The following is a 16,348-nucleotide window of genomic DNA, read 5'->3' as shown; positions in this document are numbered from 1 at the left end:
CCCAAAAACTCCTAGGGTTTTCCTTTTAAATGAAAATAATCAAATTCAAAAAAAATACACTTGAGAGGAGAAGAATTCAGAAGAAAAGTTTCCATAATTCAAACACCCAATTTGAAAAGGATGTAAATGAAAATCCTTGCCAAAGGTGAAAGTTTTTAAGAGAGAGGTTTTCTGAAAAAAAAATTAAATGGCCTCTCTTCAAAAACCAACAAGGTTTTTGCTAAAAACCAAAAGAAAATTTTGGAGTGGCACATTTACCCCGCTAAAGGTGTGCCGCAGAGCTCCTGGTGTGTCCCATCTGCTCTTTGCAGATGACACGCTACTCTTTTTCAAAGCTGAAGAGGAGCAAGCAAGAAATGTGAAGCAAGTCCTGCATGCTTATGAGAGAGCCACCGGACATAGCATTAATCCGGCCAAGTGCAGTGCCTTATTTGGTGATGCGTGTACAAGTGAAGAGCAGCAGAAAGTACGTGCAGTTCTTATGACAGATTTGTTTGAGGATAAATACTTGGGGCTACCCACACCGGAGGGTCGCATGTCTCGTGGGAAATTTCAAAACTTGCAATCCAGATTATTGAAGAGAATCATAGCATGGGGAGACACGTTATTCTTGGCTGGAAAGGAGACGATGATCAAAGCTATTGCGCAGGCTATACCGACGTATGTTATGGGGGTGTTTAAGCTTCCTATGTCTGTATGTGATGACCTCAACCGCATGGTCCGGAACTTCTGGTGGGGAGCATCGGAAGGGAAGAGGAAGACACATTGGCTGGCTTGGCCAAAGATCCTGGCGCACAAAACACAGGGCGGGCTGGGTTTCCGAGATTTTCGCGCCTTCAACCAGGCCCTCCTTGCCCGGCAGGCGTGGCGCTTACTAATAAATCCTCACAGTTTATGTGCGCAGGTGCTCAAGGCGAGGTACTACCCTGAAGGCAGCCTAGAGGATACAATCTTCTCAGGCAACGCCTCCCCTACGTGGCAGGCCATTCAGTATGGCCTTGAGCTCCTCAAGAAGGGCATCGTCTGGCATGTAGGGGATGGCCGTAACATCCGGATTTGGCGAGATAAATGGATCCCCCACGAACCTTCACGCCAACTTATCACCCAACAGGGTACCTGCCGACTACGACGAGTGGCCGAGCTCTTGCACGAGGATAGGTCATGGCGCCTTGACCTGCTCCATCGCTACTTCCACCCGGCAGACGTGGAGATGATCTCCAGCATTCGTACTTCGACATGCGTCACCGACGACATCATCGCATGGGCCCCGGAGAAGAACGGTATCTTCACCGTTCGATCCGCTTATCGGTTCGCCATGGACGAGCGCGAGCGTCCACTGGCCACCGCCACGAGTAGGGCACCCAGATGGCATCGCACCATCTGGAAGATCATATGGGGGTGCCCTGCTCCCCCAAAGGTACGCGTGTTTGCTTGGAGGATCGTTACGAACTCTCTTGCTACTTGGGCAAATAAGCTCTCTCGCCATCTTGAGGTTTCTGACCTATGCCCCTTATGTGGACTGGAACGGGAGGATATGTTCCATGCTTTCTGCAGGTGCCCGTTGGCAAAGGAGCTGTGGCATGCTATGGCCACGGATTGGTGTATCCCCAAGGTGGAGGACATCCTGTACACAGGACCGGAATGGCTATTTACCCTGCTGGACCCCCTTGACGAGGCTACGAGGATGGTCGTCCTTATGATCATGTGGAGAACCTGGCATGTCCGGAATGAGATCACGCATGACAAGAAGCCGCCACCTCCTGAAGCCTCACGACGATTCTTGCATGGGTACATTACTTCACTGCTCTGTATCTAACAATTCCCAAATGCGGATGTGGTCAAGGGGAAGATGACGGTCTCCTTGCCGCCGTTTGTCACTCGGCATCCCAAGGAGGCTAAGGAGGAGCGATCATGGACCGCGCCAGCGTCGGGACGCACTAAGCTGAATACCGATGGCAGTTTCATTGCGGAGACGGAAGCGGCAGGAGGAGGGATGATTTTGCGCGATGATCGAGGAGAAATCATCTATACTGCATGTAGAGAGCTGCGCACATGCGATAATGCGCTCGGAGCGGAGCTTGCGGCTTGCAAGGAGGGCCTGGAGCTGGCCCTAAACAGGACCGGGTTGCCTATCACGGTCGAGCTTGATTGCGCGGAGGCTGTGGCGATGATCACAGCAAATGGGGAGGATCGTTCGGTGCACCGCACCCTCATTCAGGAGATACGAGATTTAGCGACTGCCGCTGGAAGGGAGATCTCATTTACTCTATGTTTCCGGTCACAAAATAAATGTAGCCATGAACTTGCCTCTTACGGGCGACGAACCCCACGAACCGCTGTGTGGTTCCACTCGGGGATTGACCCTGTTGTACGTCTGGCCTCCGCTGAGAGACCACCTTGAGTAATGAGAAATCCCTTTTCACCCGCAAAAAAAAACTTACACATTTAACTATAATGGAAAACAACTTATTTAATTTTAGTGCTGATGTATGAATGAGCCCCCTCTCTTGTTTCCTCTAATGGTTGCCACGTGTAACGACTATCAATTCGTCCGAAATATTCTTGCAATTATTTGAGGGATGAGAGGCAACATATGCATCGTTTCAACTGAAGTTCAACTTGTTTAATTTTGGAGTTCTAAGAACAAACTTGGAATAGACGTTAGTTTAATTATGATTAGCAAACTACTCTTTCCTACTTTGTCACGATGCCAATGTGACTCATGTGCATTCGTTTCATTAAAAGACATGAAAAGAAATGAATGTTCCACCAACCATCACTTGTTTGAATAATGCTATGGCCTTAAAATATACTACTCTATGATCACATGAATGGATAGCAAGCTCAGGCTTCTCACTTTACTTCTACATATTGGCAACATTAGCTTTAGTCTATCATCAAAATAGGTGAAACTCGTGTAAAAACGATAAGGAAATGATGATAGAGGAACAAAAGAGACAAAAACATAGGAAACATCGGGAAGCATGGAAGATCCAACAATTGTAAAGAGCTATGATGGAACTAGTGGCGGCGCCAAGAATTGGCCAGGGCCCGGGCCGCCCCGGGCCTCACGACCCAGGCCATGGTCCAGGCTGTATAGAGTCTGTCTCTGGCTCTCTGCTGTTGTGATGGAACTGCCATTGTTTATGTTCTTCATGAAGACGACGTGCACCATCTCTCCGTTTTATTAGCACAGTTTCCTTAGTTTCACAATCTAATCGTGGGTGTTTAGTTCATCTCAGATGTTGGTGAGAGCAAAGAGTCAAACTGGCTCGTGAGTGTGTAACTTGAGGGAGACATTATAATTATAAGGTTAGTTGTTTTTCTGGGTAATACTACTCCAAATGCAAGTGTTGGCCAGAAATAGACCAACAAATGTAGTGACAAGGAATAAATAACAAAGATGTATATAACTGGCAAATAATGAAATGTTTTTTTTTTCACCACGACATATATTATTCATTGCTCCTGTGCAGTCACCCCTCTTATACTTAACATCTTCTTTCCCACAGGCAAACATGTACTCTAACGAAGGTTACTACGGAGCCTTCTGATTAGAACATATATGATGGACATGGAGGCGGTGGACACGCATGGAAAGATCAGTTGGGTGACCTATAGTGATTCCCTTATATATATACCACAAATCTTTGTCTGACTAGATAGCAAATGCCAGTGCATCATTCCACTTGTACCCTTCATTTATACTACTATATATTCCAGTGCCCCACTTCGCCTCTACCCTCTATATATACCACTATGTTCGCACAACTAGGTATCAAATATAGTGCCCCACTTCACTTCTACATGTTTTTTTTGCGGTTGAATCACTTCTACATGTTAGCAGCATTAGCTTCTTAGTATGTCAAGTAGGTGAAACTCACATACAAAGTAGATGAGGAGAGGATGAGAAATGAAAAGAAGATACACAAAGCCGTGGGAATAGAAGACAACGGGAAGAACAGAAGACCAAATGGTTGTGAAAATGTAGAAATGAACTATTATTATTGATCTTCAGTATAGTGATCCACTGATCCTGGTACAGTTCCGTCAAGGCTTTGAGTGTTAAGGTAACCAGTGCCAAGTGGCTCAATGCTATTTGTACTGAATTAATTAGACCACATTGGGAGTACTAACTAGTGAATAATTTCCTACTCTCGTCATGTTTCCTACTCTCTTCATGTCACACTAGAAGCTTACTATCTTCCTGTTGTAACTAGTGTGTCCGAGAAATTATATATACATATTACGAGGTCAGTTTTATGTCTGTTGTTTTACTGGATGACATGACTACTTGGTCTATTCTGCATGTGAGTGCCAGCCTGGAAGAGCCTGAGTAAAGCAGCAAGATGGATGCTTATTGCCGGCACTGGTAGCAAAAGGATCGAGCTACCTTTTTTTAACTCAAATTATCAAATTAATTATATTTTATTTTCTGGATGAGCCCCCTCTCTTGTTCAAGAGTTTGTATTTCTTTTTATTTTCGCCTTTTTCTAATTTATTTGGAACTTCCTGATTTTATTTCATTTGAATGGTTGCCACCTGTGTGAAACCTCGGTCAATTCATCTGAAATAGTCTTGCAGTGGTTTGAGGGATGAGAGGTAACATACGCATAGTCTCCAACTAAGGTCAACTAAAGGAACAAAATTGGACTATACGTTAGTTAGTTGAATTATTAACAAACTACTCTTTCCCACTTTGTCACGAACACGATGCCAATGCAACTCTTATGCACTCATTTCATGAAAAGAAAATGAATGCTCCACCAACCTTCACTACGTTGAATAATGGTACTATGGCCTTTATATATACTACTCTATGATTACCTGAATGGATAGCATGCTCAGGCGTCTCACTAGCTTTACTTCTGCATATTGGCAACACTAGCTATAGTCTATCATCAAATAGGTGAAACTCATTTACAGAAGATAAGGAAATGGTGTGAGAGGAATAAAAGTGACAAAAACCCATGGAACAGGAGACACCGGGAAGAATGGAAGATCCAACAATTGTAACAAAAAAAAAGCTATGATGAAACTGCCATTGTTTATGTTCTTCACGAAGACGATGTGCACCATCTCTAGTTTTATCAGCACTGTTTTCTTAGTTTTACAATCTAACCATGGGTGTTAAGTTCATCGATAGTGGTCAGAGCTAAGAGTCACACTGGCTCGTCAGTGCGTAACTTGAGGGAGGCATTATAATTATAAGGTTAGTTGCATTTCTATTGTTTTTCTGGGTAATACCACTCCAAATACGAGTGTTCATCGTAAAGAGACCAATAAATGCAGTAGCAAGGAATAAATAACAGAGATGTATATATGAATGGATTTTTTTCACTACTCCATGCATTACGCCATTACCAGTCTTATACTTAACATCTTCTTTCCCACATGCTAATCGTGATTACTTGTAGATGGTGCACTTACCTTCAATCCACGCTAACCAATAACTATTCCAGTGTTACGTCTCTCCTTTTGATTATCTTCTAGCTAAACAGCCACTCTGTAGTATTAGTAAGAGGGGGAAGTCCCCGTAAAAAAAGTAAGATGGGGAAGGGAGCTAAGGATTTACCCGACATGAGATATATATTCAAGGAACCCTAAGATGCTATCCCAGTAAGAATGTGTTGTCGATTCTTCTTATCCAATACTTATAACATTTTAATGATGTCATGTGAATTGCTGGAAAACATGTGAAGTTTATTGTGGCTAACATAATGATGGAAGTTTTGTAAGATACTGGTCCAATCAATTTGTGTTGTCACGTCCCGTTTTCTTAGTGAAGTTGCTATAGAGTGTAACAAAAGACTAATTTTATCGGTCATCTATGATATATATGATGTCTTGACGTGGGGTTTTATGGTCGTGACTACTAACAAGTTTTATAAGGAGCAATCGCCGGCGCGTTTGTTGTATGGCACAACTTTTTACTAGGTAGGAGATTCCATGCAAAAAGCAAAAAAGGAATCTATCACCATGCAACAAGCAAATCTCTAAGTACACACACGAAGAGAAATGTGAAATTACTGACTACACAAAGGAAGAGATAAACAAGATGATATTCGAGCATCTACGGCTGGATACACCAAATCAAACCCCTCAAACGCCCGCGGTCAACCTATGGTAGGAGATTCCATGCAAAAAGCAAAAAAGGAATCTATCACCATGCAACAAGCAAATCTCTAAGTACACACACGAAGAGAAATGTGAAATTACTGACTACACAAAGGAAGAGATAAACAAGATGATATTCGAGCATCTACGGCTGGATACACCAAATCAAACCCCTCAAACGCCCGCGGTCAACCTATGGTTGGATGGTTAGAAGGACAGTCGTATCTCCAGTCATCCGGGTTCAAGTCTCGGTGCTCGCATTTATCTTGGATTTATTTCAAGATTTTCAGCGATGCGTATTCAGTGGGAGGAGACGTTCCAGTCGACTAAGAGGCGCCTACGGTGACTTTGTAAAATCTCAAGATGATATGCCGGCTCAGTCTCTCAGAGGTGCTTATAGGGGTAGGGTGTGCGTGTGTGCGTTTAAGGGGGTGAGTGTATGCGTGCATATATGAGCACTTGCATCTGTACTGTGTTAAAAAAAACATGGTCGCGCTCGGGCGCGTCCATGCATAGTGAACGGTCACATCTCAAATAATCTCTTCCACAACTGATACATCAATTAAGAAACCTCAAATCCATAAAATTACATGCAACGTGAAACCTAATCTAAGTGCAGCTCGTCCGACTCCACCGTGTCCGTGTCTAGTGGCCGGTTGCGCCCCTTGGAGTGTTTCTCCGGTCGTCGGTCGATGTGAGGTCAACGGCATCCATCATGGTTGGAGGCCCCGTCAACCATGATGTGTGGATGTGGCGCCCAGTGTTGCAGGCCATCCGTTGAGGCGCCAGAGAGTGCGACTCCACCTCGTCGACGTCTACAGCGAGGGTTGTCGCGACCTCAAGCGCCCTCCAGCTCGCACGACAGGCACACCATGCCATACACTCAGCAGACGGACCAAGGATGGCCATCACCCGCGCGCCAACGAAGGGGGCGTTTGGATGCCAGATGGAGCACACCGCCTCCACGAGGTAGCGATGACCTGCCTTGCGCCGGATCCATGCACCATTTGGGCGGAAGCGATGGATTCGCGCCGGATCGAGTTCAATAGATGTCGGGCATTCTCCTCGTGGGGGCGGTGGAGCGCACTGCGGACGACTATCTCCTCCTCGGGCACGCCTGAGATGAGGTCCTAGTTCACGGATCAGTTGACGGAGGATTCTAATCCATTGCCTGCCATGCCGGAGATCGCCAGATGGGAGCTTGAGTGTGGAGTGGACTGGAGGAGAGTGGAGTGGAATGGCTAAGGTTTGGTCCAAGGAGCGGATGGGGGCGATTATATGTGGGGTCAGGGTGGGCCAGCGTGGGTCGGTCCCGACATGGCAGACACGTCTGGTTGCACCCGGGCCTCCTCATATCCGCCTCATATTTGGGCAGGATATGAGGGGTGATGGTCAACCTGGGCATTTGAGGCCGGCTTGAGGCGTCCGTCTGGGTCAGGTTTTTTTTGACCGGTCACTGACCGGGTCGTCCATCCGGGCATTTCATGGGGGTTTGAGGCGTCCGGATGTAGGTGCTCTTAGTACATTAAAACCAATTTTGAAGACAAAAAATAGTTTTCTAGCTCAACCATATGTCCTATTCATAATCTGTTTTTACTGTTGGCTTTGTATTGACGAGAGTTTCAACACTAGATCCTATATGAGTATATTTCAACAACAAAAAATTACAAATAGGTAACTAGATATTGTATTCCAGTGCCTCATTTCACTTTTACCCTTTACACATACCACAAATCTTCGCGTGACTAGATAGCAAATGCCTGTGCATCATTCCACTTCTACCCTTCATTTATACCACAATATTCCAGTGCCCCACTTCACCTCTACCCTTTATATATACCACTATCTTTGCCCGACTAGATATCAAATTCCAGTGCCCCCCCCCCCTGCCTCACTTGTACTCCATGTTAGCAGCATTAGCATCTTAGTACGTCAAGTAGGTGAAACTCTCATACAAAGTAGATGCGGAGAGGATGAGAAATGGAGAAAAAAGATACACAAAGCCGTGGGAATAGGAAACAACGGGAAGAACAAAAGACCAAATGGTTGCGACAATGTAGAAATGAACTACTATTATTGATCTTCAACCGAATGGATCTGTACAGCTTCTCTGGTTTAAACTAGTGTATTGATGACCAGTGGTGAGTGTTGTAACCAGTGCCCAATGGCTCAATGCTATTTGTGTTGAATTAATTAGATCGCATTGGGAGTAATAACTAATAGTGATTACCTTCCTGTTCTCATCATGTCACACTGGGAGGTACCTGATGTAACTAGTGTGTCGGAGAAATTATATATACTTATTACGAGGTCAGTTTGATGTCTGTTGTTTGACTGGATGACAGGGCTACTTAGAGCCTGTTTGGATCGGTGTTGCCGTCTGCCAATTCAAATTTTTGTACTGTAGGTCAGTAAAGATGGATGTGATGAAACGCAAAGAAATCAAACTTGTGGGGTAACAAAACCAAATGCATGAACATAGTTCAGATCAAATTACTTAATACACTAGTAGCCCTTTAAATATACTTGTATGCGAACTTGGTGCATTTTTTCCATGTGGATTCTAAAAGTTGAGGCCGGAAGCAGTTAATCTGAAGCCAAGAGAGGAATACTCTTCATATACTCTCTCTGTAGTAAATTCTTGTTGCTCCAGCTAACATCCATTCAGTCAGATCCGAGGCATATGCTGCCCCACCGAGAGTAGGATATCTTCCTGTTAAAGCAACAGATGTTCAGAAGTTGAGGCTCCAACCATTACAAAATGCACGCTTAGCTGCTTGAGTTAGTAGGTTGGTAAGAATGTATGATTAGTTTGGATCAACTTCCATTGTTCCCATTCTAATGCAGACATTCGCACACTTGTTATGTTTAGTTTTTATCGGCTTTAAACATCATCCGCTATAATTGTATATACTGTATAATCTGCAGAGGAAATTATTTAGTTGATGAAAGGTGGTGACTTGTTTGCCTCGTCTTAATAATATGAAATAAAATAGATAGATCAAATCTGTTCTCCACAATGTACCACAACAGTCGGTACACCGATCGACGAGGCACAATATTGTAAAGATTACACTGCAGCTGCATTTCTACGAACAACAAACCGACTAGAACTAAGACACCATATTAACCACCAATAATCCACAAAACAGCTACAGCTGAATTTTTTATTTGACCACTCAGAATTCCAAACGAAACTACGGATGATAACAAAGACATCGATACTAGTAGATGATTAGCTTGCCACCAGACAGCTACAGACCCCACATAAGCAAATGACTCCAAGCTATATAAGCTAGGTTGAGCATGTTCTAGGACTTCAAAGGTGTTGTGCCATCAGAACATGCAGCTCCAGCTTTATCGCTCAAGTCTAGAGTTAAGGATTAAGGCCTGGACCTGCTGGCTCAGCTGCACCAGAAACAGAACAACAGGTTAGTTGCGTAACCCATTAAGAAATGCTTGCAATATAAGAAAATGAGTTTTACTAAGAACTACAGCCCAAACAATTAAACGCAGAGTATTTGCAAGGATGTCCATCATCCAGACAATGAAGCAAGACATGAAGTGTATCAAATATCAATGATGTGATAGGTTGATGCAAAACTATAGTGACCTTTCGAGCTACATTGAAGCTAATATTCATATATAAAAGATATGCAAACCAGTTATCTATCAACAGAGGTTTTCAACTGAGATTTCCAGTAGTCCCAAACACTACTCTAGACAACTTAGTACCTCTGACTCTCTGAGTACACTTTAGCACTGCAAATACTACATTCATCTCATTAACAAGCTTTTCATTTGTTTGGTTCAATGTTTTTCACATCAAGCAAACTTTAGGATAAGAAGTGTCTCCTTCGCATTCCAGTTTTACTACTGTAATGCTACAAAGAGTTTAAGACGAGTTTTTTAAAAGTAGTACCTGAAGCATGTGGCATGAACATGCTGCACACATCATAGAAATCGTTCCTCACAGAATCCAGTGAGTTCAGGCACCTACAAGGAAAACAGTCCAGTAACTTGTGAAACTCCTTCCCATTTGCAGCTCACGAAAGAAACGTGTTAATAATTAGCAGCTCATGAAAAAAACATGATAATAATTAAAAACTACCAAAAATGCTCATCCCATTACAATTTGCCTCCATAGTTTTTTTTCCTCTGGTAGAATTATCGTAACAGCTTATTTAGAGGTCTTATGAATATCACCCTGGAGTCCTGGACATACTTGCTTAACAAGATATACACTTGCGTCCATAGACAATAATCTAACAGAGACAAGGGGTAACTCTAACAAAGAATGACACCTTTATTTTGAAAACTTACATGTAAAAAGGTGCTTGTAACATCAATCGGAAGACTGAAACATCAACAAGTTATATGTTTATTTATTGTATAGATGTGCAATATTCAGAGAAGAAGACAAAACTTAGTTTCCCTTTTATAGCTCTAAACGCTATGATAATTGGGGCATTGCCGTCACTGTTGTAAAGAGAACCCAGCTTATCGCTTCAATTTTTGTTTCTAAATATTCATGGAATAGTGTTCCTACATTTAATACAACATTAGGATATGATTAACTAGAAAATTGTACTAGCGCAGTTATATTCCTAACCCAACAAGCTCAGTGGAGTCACCCAAATCTGTGTCTCTATACAGGCTGAATAAAATGAGTAGTTTACAAAGGCAATGAACATGCAATTGCATCAAAATATACTAACACTAATAAATATGGAAATATGTTACAGTAGATGAGTAGAGCACACTAGGCCATCACATTCAGTATGGAGATTTCAGTAACACAATGAACCGAAAATACCATAGTGTGACATAATGATACAAGGTACTAACCCATCTCTGCTCTTCTCCTGACAACACTGATGGAACTGAATGCAGCTGTTCTTCACTCTCTGAGCACCAATACTGCAATATGCAATAGCATACAATCAGAAAGACCCACAAAAACCGCTTTAATGAATGAAAATGAAAATTGCAGTTCTATCTCTTCACTTCAGAATCCTAAGCGAATAGATGTAGCACTATGATTATCTATACCTGAGTTAAGAGGTCAACTAAATACAACTATGAAAGCCCAGTGTAAGCAAAGCAATTTATTTCACCAGAGCATATGCAATATGAAACATTAATCCATCCAATAGAAAATATGTATAGTTTCTCTAATGAAAGTGCTAATCCACGATAAATGACTTTGAATAAGCTAGATATTTTACGAGTAAAGCGTAGTGACTCATTGGCTTACTCCTCTGATTCCATAAGAATCACATGTATAGACCAAAAACATACATGGACTTTAACTTGATTAGGCAAGGGAACAGTTTGGGCATAATAATATTAGTTTCTAAGGATAATACTATTGATGTATATTAATAATCACACAAAGGCTAACCTTGCAAAACTATCAACTAGTTCGAATGGGATCAATTGACCTGAATATATAAGATAACTCGAGTGTACAAAACCATCCAAGTAATGTGAATGCAGCGGAACATGTTTCTCTGATCTATGTCACGGAATGTTGTGACGATAAAAGAGAGCATGATAATCCTCACCAAATTAATTATAAGAGACCCACGATGTGAAGTGCTACTCTTTGAGCCGCTTGATGTGTGCGGAACATATAATATTTGACAGATCTAAATTATTAAACATGACAATGGCTGAACAAACATGTTTCTCTGATCTATGTCATGGAATGATGTGACGATAAAATACAGTATGATAATCCTACCCAAATTAATTATAGGAGCCCCCACTTTAAAAAGGAGATGAAGTGATTCTTTGAGCCTTTTGATGTGTGTGGAACATATGATGTTTTTTTATCGATGTCGGATCATGACAATGACTGAATGGATTTTTTTTAATCGGCTGGACCACTTACCACAGTACTCATTGAGCTGTCTGGTTCATGGGAAGCAGATCATATTTGTCTGATCCAAATCATCAAACGGTAACAACGGCCAAACAATTTGTCAGATCTAAATAATATAGTAGTATAATGGCCAAACAGTTTGTCGGATGCATATCACACAACAGTACAATGGCCTAATTGTTTGTCTGACCTAAATCATAAAACAATATAACAGACAAACTGTTTCTGGAATGCAGATCATAAAACAATACAATGGCCAATCGGCTTGTCGTATCTAAATCACAAAACAGTACGACGACAAAGTTGTTCGTCGTATCTAAATCTAAATGAGTATAACGGCCAAATGGATGTCACCTCTCCCCAAATAAATGGGAAGATCTACTTGTTGAGCTGCCCAATGTGTATGGGACGGATAATTTTTGTCGGATCTATATGGTAAATCACTGCAACATGCCCAACAGATCTCAGCCCTCCACATATCGACCAGAAGTGGCACTAATACGAAAGAACATCAATATATACTGTTGAGTCGTCCAACCAATGCAGGAAATGGACCATCCTTGTCAGATCTACGACATAAAACACTACAATGATGAAACAGACCGTAATTCTCCCCCAAGATGATTGGACACCTTACCATGTATCGAGCAGGGAGCTAAACACCTAATTTGCACGTCAAGAACCGAAACAATCACGATTCCTATACTGTTGCACAATCACATACAAAGAGGACATGAAAGAAGAAGAAAAGAGCTCACCATGCACTGCTTCCCTTGAGCTCAAGCACAAAACCGCTCACCTTGTCATAGTCCACACATGGCTTGTCTCTGAAAAAACAGCAACCATATCCCCAAGCTAAAAATCAAACTAACCACTCTACACTAATGGTTGGATCACACAACACGGGCGGGCGAGCAAAGGAAAGGAAGCTTGTGTACAGCAGCTTGGCGATCTCGCCGATGATACGCTCGCCGTCCTCGCAGAAGAGTGTGACAACCTTGACGATGAAGTCTGGGGCGCTCCCTTCCTGTAGCATCTGCAGCTCCTGGAACTGATCGTCCAGCAAACCCTAGCCACCAAATAAAGACAAAACAAAACCATCAAATTCCCCGACAAATATCGCGTTACCTATCCACCTAAATGAATTTCCGCATAATTGGCACCAAAATAGTAAATAGCTTTACCACGGCGAACATGTTGGCCACGAGGGTGTTGAGCTGGTTCAACATCGGGGCCGCCATGGCTACCCACACCAAGGAGACTAGAGCTACCAAGGAGGAAGAAAGCTAAGCGAGGAGAGGAGAGGACAGGGAGTGAATGGATGGAGATTGGGGTTAGTAGGTGTCGTATATATAGGGGAGTTGGATTGCAAGTCCATGGCCATGGATGGCAATGGACGGCTCCCTTCCTTCTCTTTACAGCTCTCATTTATTATCTCTTTCGTCCTTCCTCATCTGAAAACTGCAACTTTTGATTATTTTCTAGATTGTTTTTTCTTATCATTTGAATGCCCTACTTGATTTGACTGGTTAGACATAGTTTCTTTGGATACCTTTTATTTTCAGAAAAAAAAATCACTACATACCTCTCATGTTCCAGCTTTTACCCATCTGTTTACAGCTAAGTGGATTTTTTTAGTAATGTAATTATTACATTACATTACTAGAGACCGAAAATGACAGCAGTACTCAACAAAGCTATAAAGGTTGGCAAACACTGGCAGATAGTTAATAATACTCTGGTCCAACTGTTGGATGTTGGAGCAAAGACCAGAGAGCCTTGTTGATTTTGTCTGGATGCAATGACCGAATAGCAGAGCTTTGGCTTTCGTATTGGGATCATCTGCCTGGTCTTCGCATTGCATACAACAGCACCAGTCTTTTAATTATCTCATGAAGAATGTACTACGTCCATATATTGGAGAGGAAAGGTTAATGAATTTAGGGGTCCCCTGTTATGTCATGCTACGGCGTGTGGGAGCATACAAGAGCAATGGCAAAATTTGTAAACTACATTGATGGTGCAATCTTGTCATGTGATCATTGCTTCGAACCATGTCTTTCAATTGTTCTTAACAGTGATCTGAGGCATTAAGAAATGAAAATCTCTCCAGATAGAATTGGACTACTAGGAGTTTCTCTCGCACGGCACCAAGTGCTCCCGATTATATACCAAAGTCTGACAAAATAAGGGCATAAACTTCAATGCATAAGAGAACCAGTACCTAGCCAAAGGGGTGCTTACTTCTCATGAGGAGTTCCTGCAGCATGCCCGCAGATTTGAAAAATCCCGCATATTTAAGAGATTGCTAATACAGAGGGAGGACAATCTTTCAAGACAACCACAGTGGCCTGTGACACGAAATGTCTTGAAGTAAGATCCTAAATAAATTCTTAATAGCTCAAATACATGATTAACTATGAATAAATGGTCCATTATCTAAAGCTCTTGAGCAATACAGCAAATCAATCAATCAACTACCATATATGAATAGGCTGGATTTCATAGAGAACAAAAATTAAGACATAATTTCGTTGTCATCGTGTATGCTAACAGATAGCAAAATAAGACAATATTAAGGAAATCGTTAGCTGTTGATCGGCTGGTGAGTAGGGGATTAATAGGTGAACGGCAGTTAATCGGCCAATAAATCAGTTAATCAGATACTCAGTGACCCACCAAGTAGGCATTAATCAGGCACTTAACTGATTTATCAGCCAATATTGTGGACAACGAAATAAAGTACTGAGTTGCGAACCACATCCATGCCTAAATGAAGACAGGAATAGTTCAAAAGCATACAAACCATGGAAGCAAAACATAATGTGCACAAAAATTATTAAATATGCAGGTACAGTTTGTGATCTATTCTCAGGGCAGAAAAAACCTAGACAGCCGATAATTCAGACCATCCAGTATCACATCCAGCTTTAAAAAAATTTGAAGAAAGGACTACAGTCTACAGAACACGCTCAAGGCTCAATATAGTTGTGAAGATATATTTTTTCCACCACTGAAAACAGAGTAGATGCCATCTGGAAGAGCCAGCTTGCATCAGTTAATGCCTAACTCTGTTTGCATGAAGATAGCCTGTGAATGTAACAACTTATATCAATCTAGGCAACAATTTATATTCAATCTAGGCATATTGGATACCATGCTAACCGAGGGTTAATATTCTAACCATTTGCTGGTCTTAAATCACGATATAACAGATTAACAACATAGCTTCTTCCATATATACCCGCTACCTTGCCGGGCTGGGCATAAGTAGAACTACATGTAACCCTTGATTGATGCACACCAGAGGAGACTTAGTCTTTGCCAGCCGTTAATCTCTTCAAACAAAGATACTGCAGAAAGAACGCAGATTTTCAGCTTACAAGAACTAGAGCAGGGAACCAACATCCGCATTTATACAAATCTAAGACAAGCTTTTTGGGATGGAAGTAATATGATTTTCAAGAAATGATTGTATATCTTGGACCATATAGAGTTTGAGACAAAACATCCTTTCACAATTAAGCAAATCTTCATTTTGGAACTGGCGCCGCTTGCTGGAAGAATGACATGTACCAGTAGGCTGAGGAATGCCCCTCCACGTGCTTTTGCTTCCCTTAGCTGCGATCACAATCGCCTCCTTCTCTATGTTGGCTTCGCCCCTGATCCTTCCGGCACCACCTCTGAAGGGCAACACATCCATTGCTATAGTTTTTGCACTAGAGATTTAGGACACTGAAATCAGTTAAAAACTTAAAATAGATTAGTTATCAGAGCAAAAGAAATCTACCACAATACAGTAAATAGTTACCCTCGTAGCTCCAAACAATTGGCAAACAGAGAAGCAAGCCGGCTGAATTATCCATCAACAACTCTGTTGTTTTTTCTTGAAGTTCTTTGCACTCGGGGCCAGCTGATCCTAACTCTCCAATCCGCAAAATGTAGACCATAGAAACATGTCAACTTAGGTGCAGTCTAAAACGTAAGCTTTGTAGTAACATAAATAAGGATCTAGGCCTGCAGTACACTAACCTTGTGAAAAAAGTCCTGGCAATTGAACTCTAGGGCTTCCATCCATAAGATCATAAGCATATCACCCTTTAGCAAATTGCAGCTAACATATATTTCAGTTACTATAATCTCAACCTTGTGGCGGGACGGTCGGCTTAGGAGCTTGAGCATCGCCTAGGTGGAGCAGTGGTGCCATTACAGGGTCCAACTCAGCACGGGAGGGAGGGTTACGGCCTGCCCTCGACGGAACGGCAGCACGGCCCGTTGGCGGCAGAGAACGCGCTCTGCGCGTGCCAGGCCACGGCGACGGTGCTGCATGCGTGCGCTGGCAAG

At 42.4% G+C, this 16,348-nt stretch overlaps 1 protein-coding gene across 2 annotated transcripts; it reads right to left on the bottom strand.

Annotated features, from left to right (window-relative positions):
- Nucleotides 1–9,075: 9,075 nt before the first annotated feature.
- LOC125515494 (histidine-containing phosphotransfer protein 1-like) lies at nucleotides 9,076–15,705 on the bottom strand. Of its 2 annotated transcripts, XM_048680980.1 has the most exons (8): nucleotides 15,581–15,705; nucleotides 15,256–15,357; nucleotides 14,249–14,355; nucleotides 12,943–13,073; nucleotides 12,763–12,831; nucleotides 10,966–11,037; nucleotides 10,040–10,113; nucleotides 9,076–9,525 (listed from the first exon to the last, which is right to left on the bottom strand). In XM_048680980.1, exons 4-8 carry the CDS (start codon nucleotides 13,038–13,040, stop codon nucleotides 9,494–9,496), a joined length of 345 nt encoding a protein of 114 aa, XP_048536937.1. In that variant the 5' UTR covers nucleotides 13,041–13,073; nucleotides 14,249–14,355; nucleotides 15,256–15,357; nucleotides 15,581–15,705; the 3' UTR covers nucleotides 9,076–9,493. The 2 variants fall into 2 exon arrangements, with proteins under 2 accessions (XP_048536937.1, XP_048536936.1); XM_048680979.1 differs by having other exon boundaries at nucleotides 15,256–15,700.
- Between the last annotated feature and the right edge of the window lie 643 nt (nucleotides 15,706–16,348).

This window comes from Triticum urartu, chromosome 6, assembly GCF_003073215.2.
Source record: "Triticum urartu cultivar G1812 chromosome 6, Tu2.1, whole genome shotgun sequence".
In the NCBI taxonomy this organism is placed as follows: Eukaryota; Viridiplantae; Streptophyta; class Magnoliopsida; order Poales; family Poaceae; genus Triticum; species Triticum urartu.
This window is presented reverse-complemented; position numbering and strand designations above follow the sequence as displayed.

Bases quoted from the DNA above. Each gene is read 5' to 3' on its own strand.
- LOC125515494 (XM_048680980.1), bottom strand. From the start codon at position 13,040: ATGCTACAGGAAGGGAGCGCCCCAGACTTCATCGTCAAGGTTGTCACA. The intron at 11,038-12,762 runs GTGAGCTCTTTT...TGCATATTGCAG, and splicing joins CTCAAGGGAAGCAGTGCATG to TATTGGTGCTCAGAGAGTGA. The intron at 10,114-10,965 runs GTTAGTACCTTG...TTTTCCTTGTAG, and splicing joins CAGGAGAAGAGCAGAGATGG to GTGCCTGAACTCACTGGATT.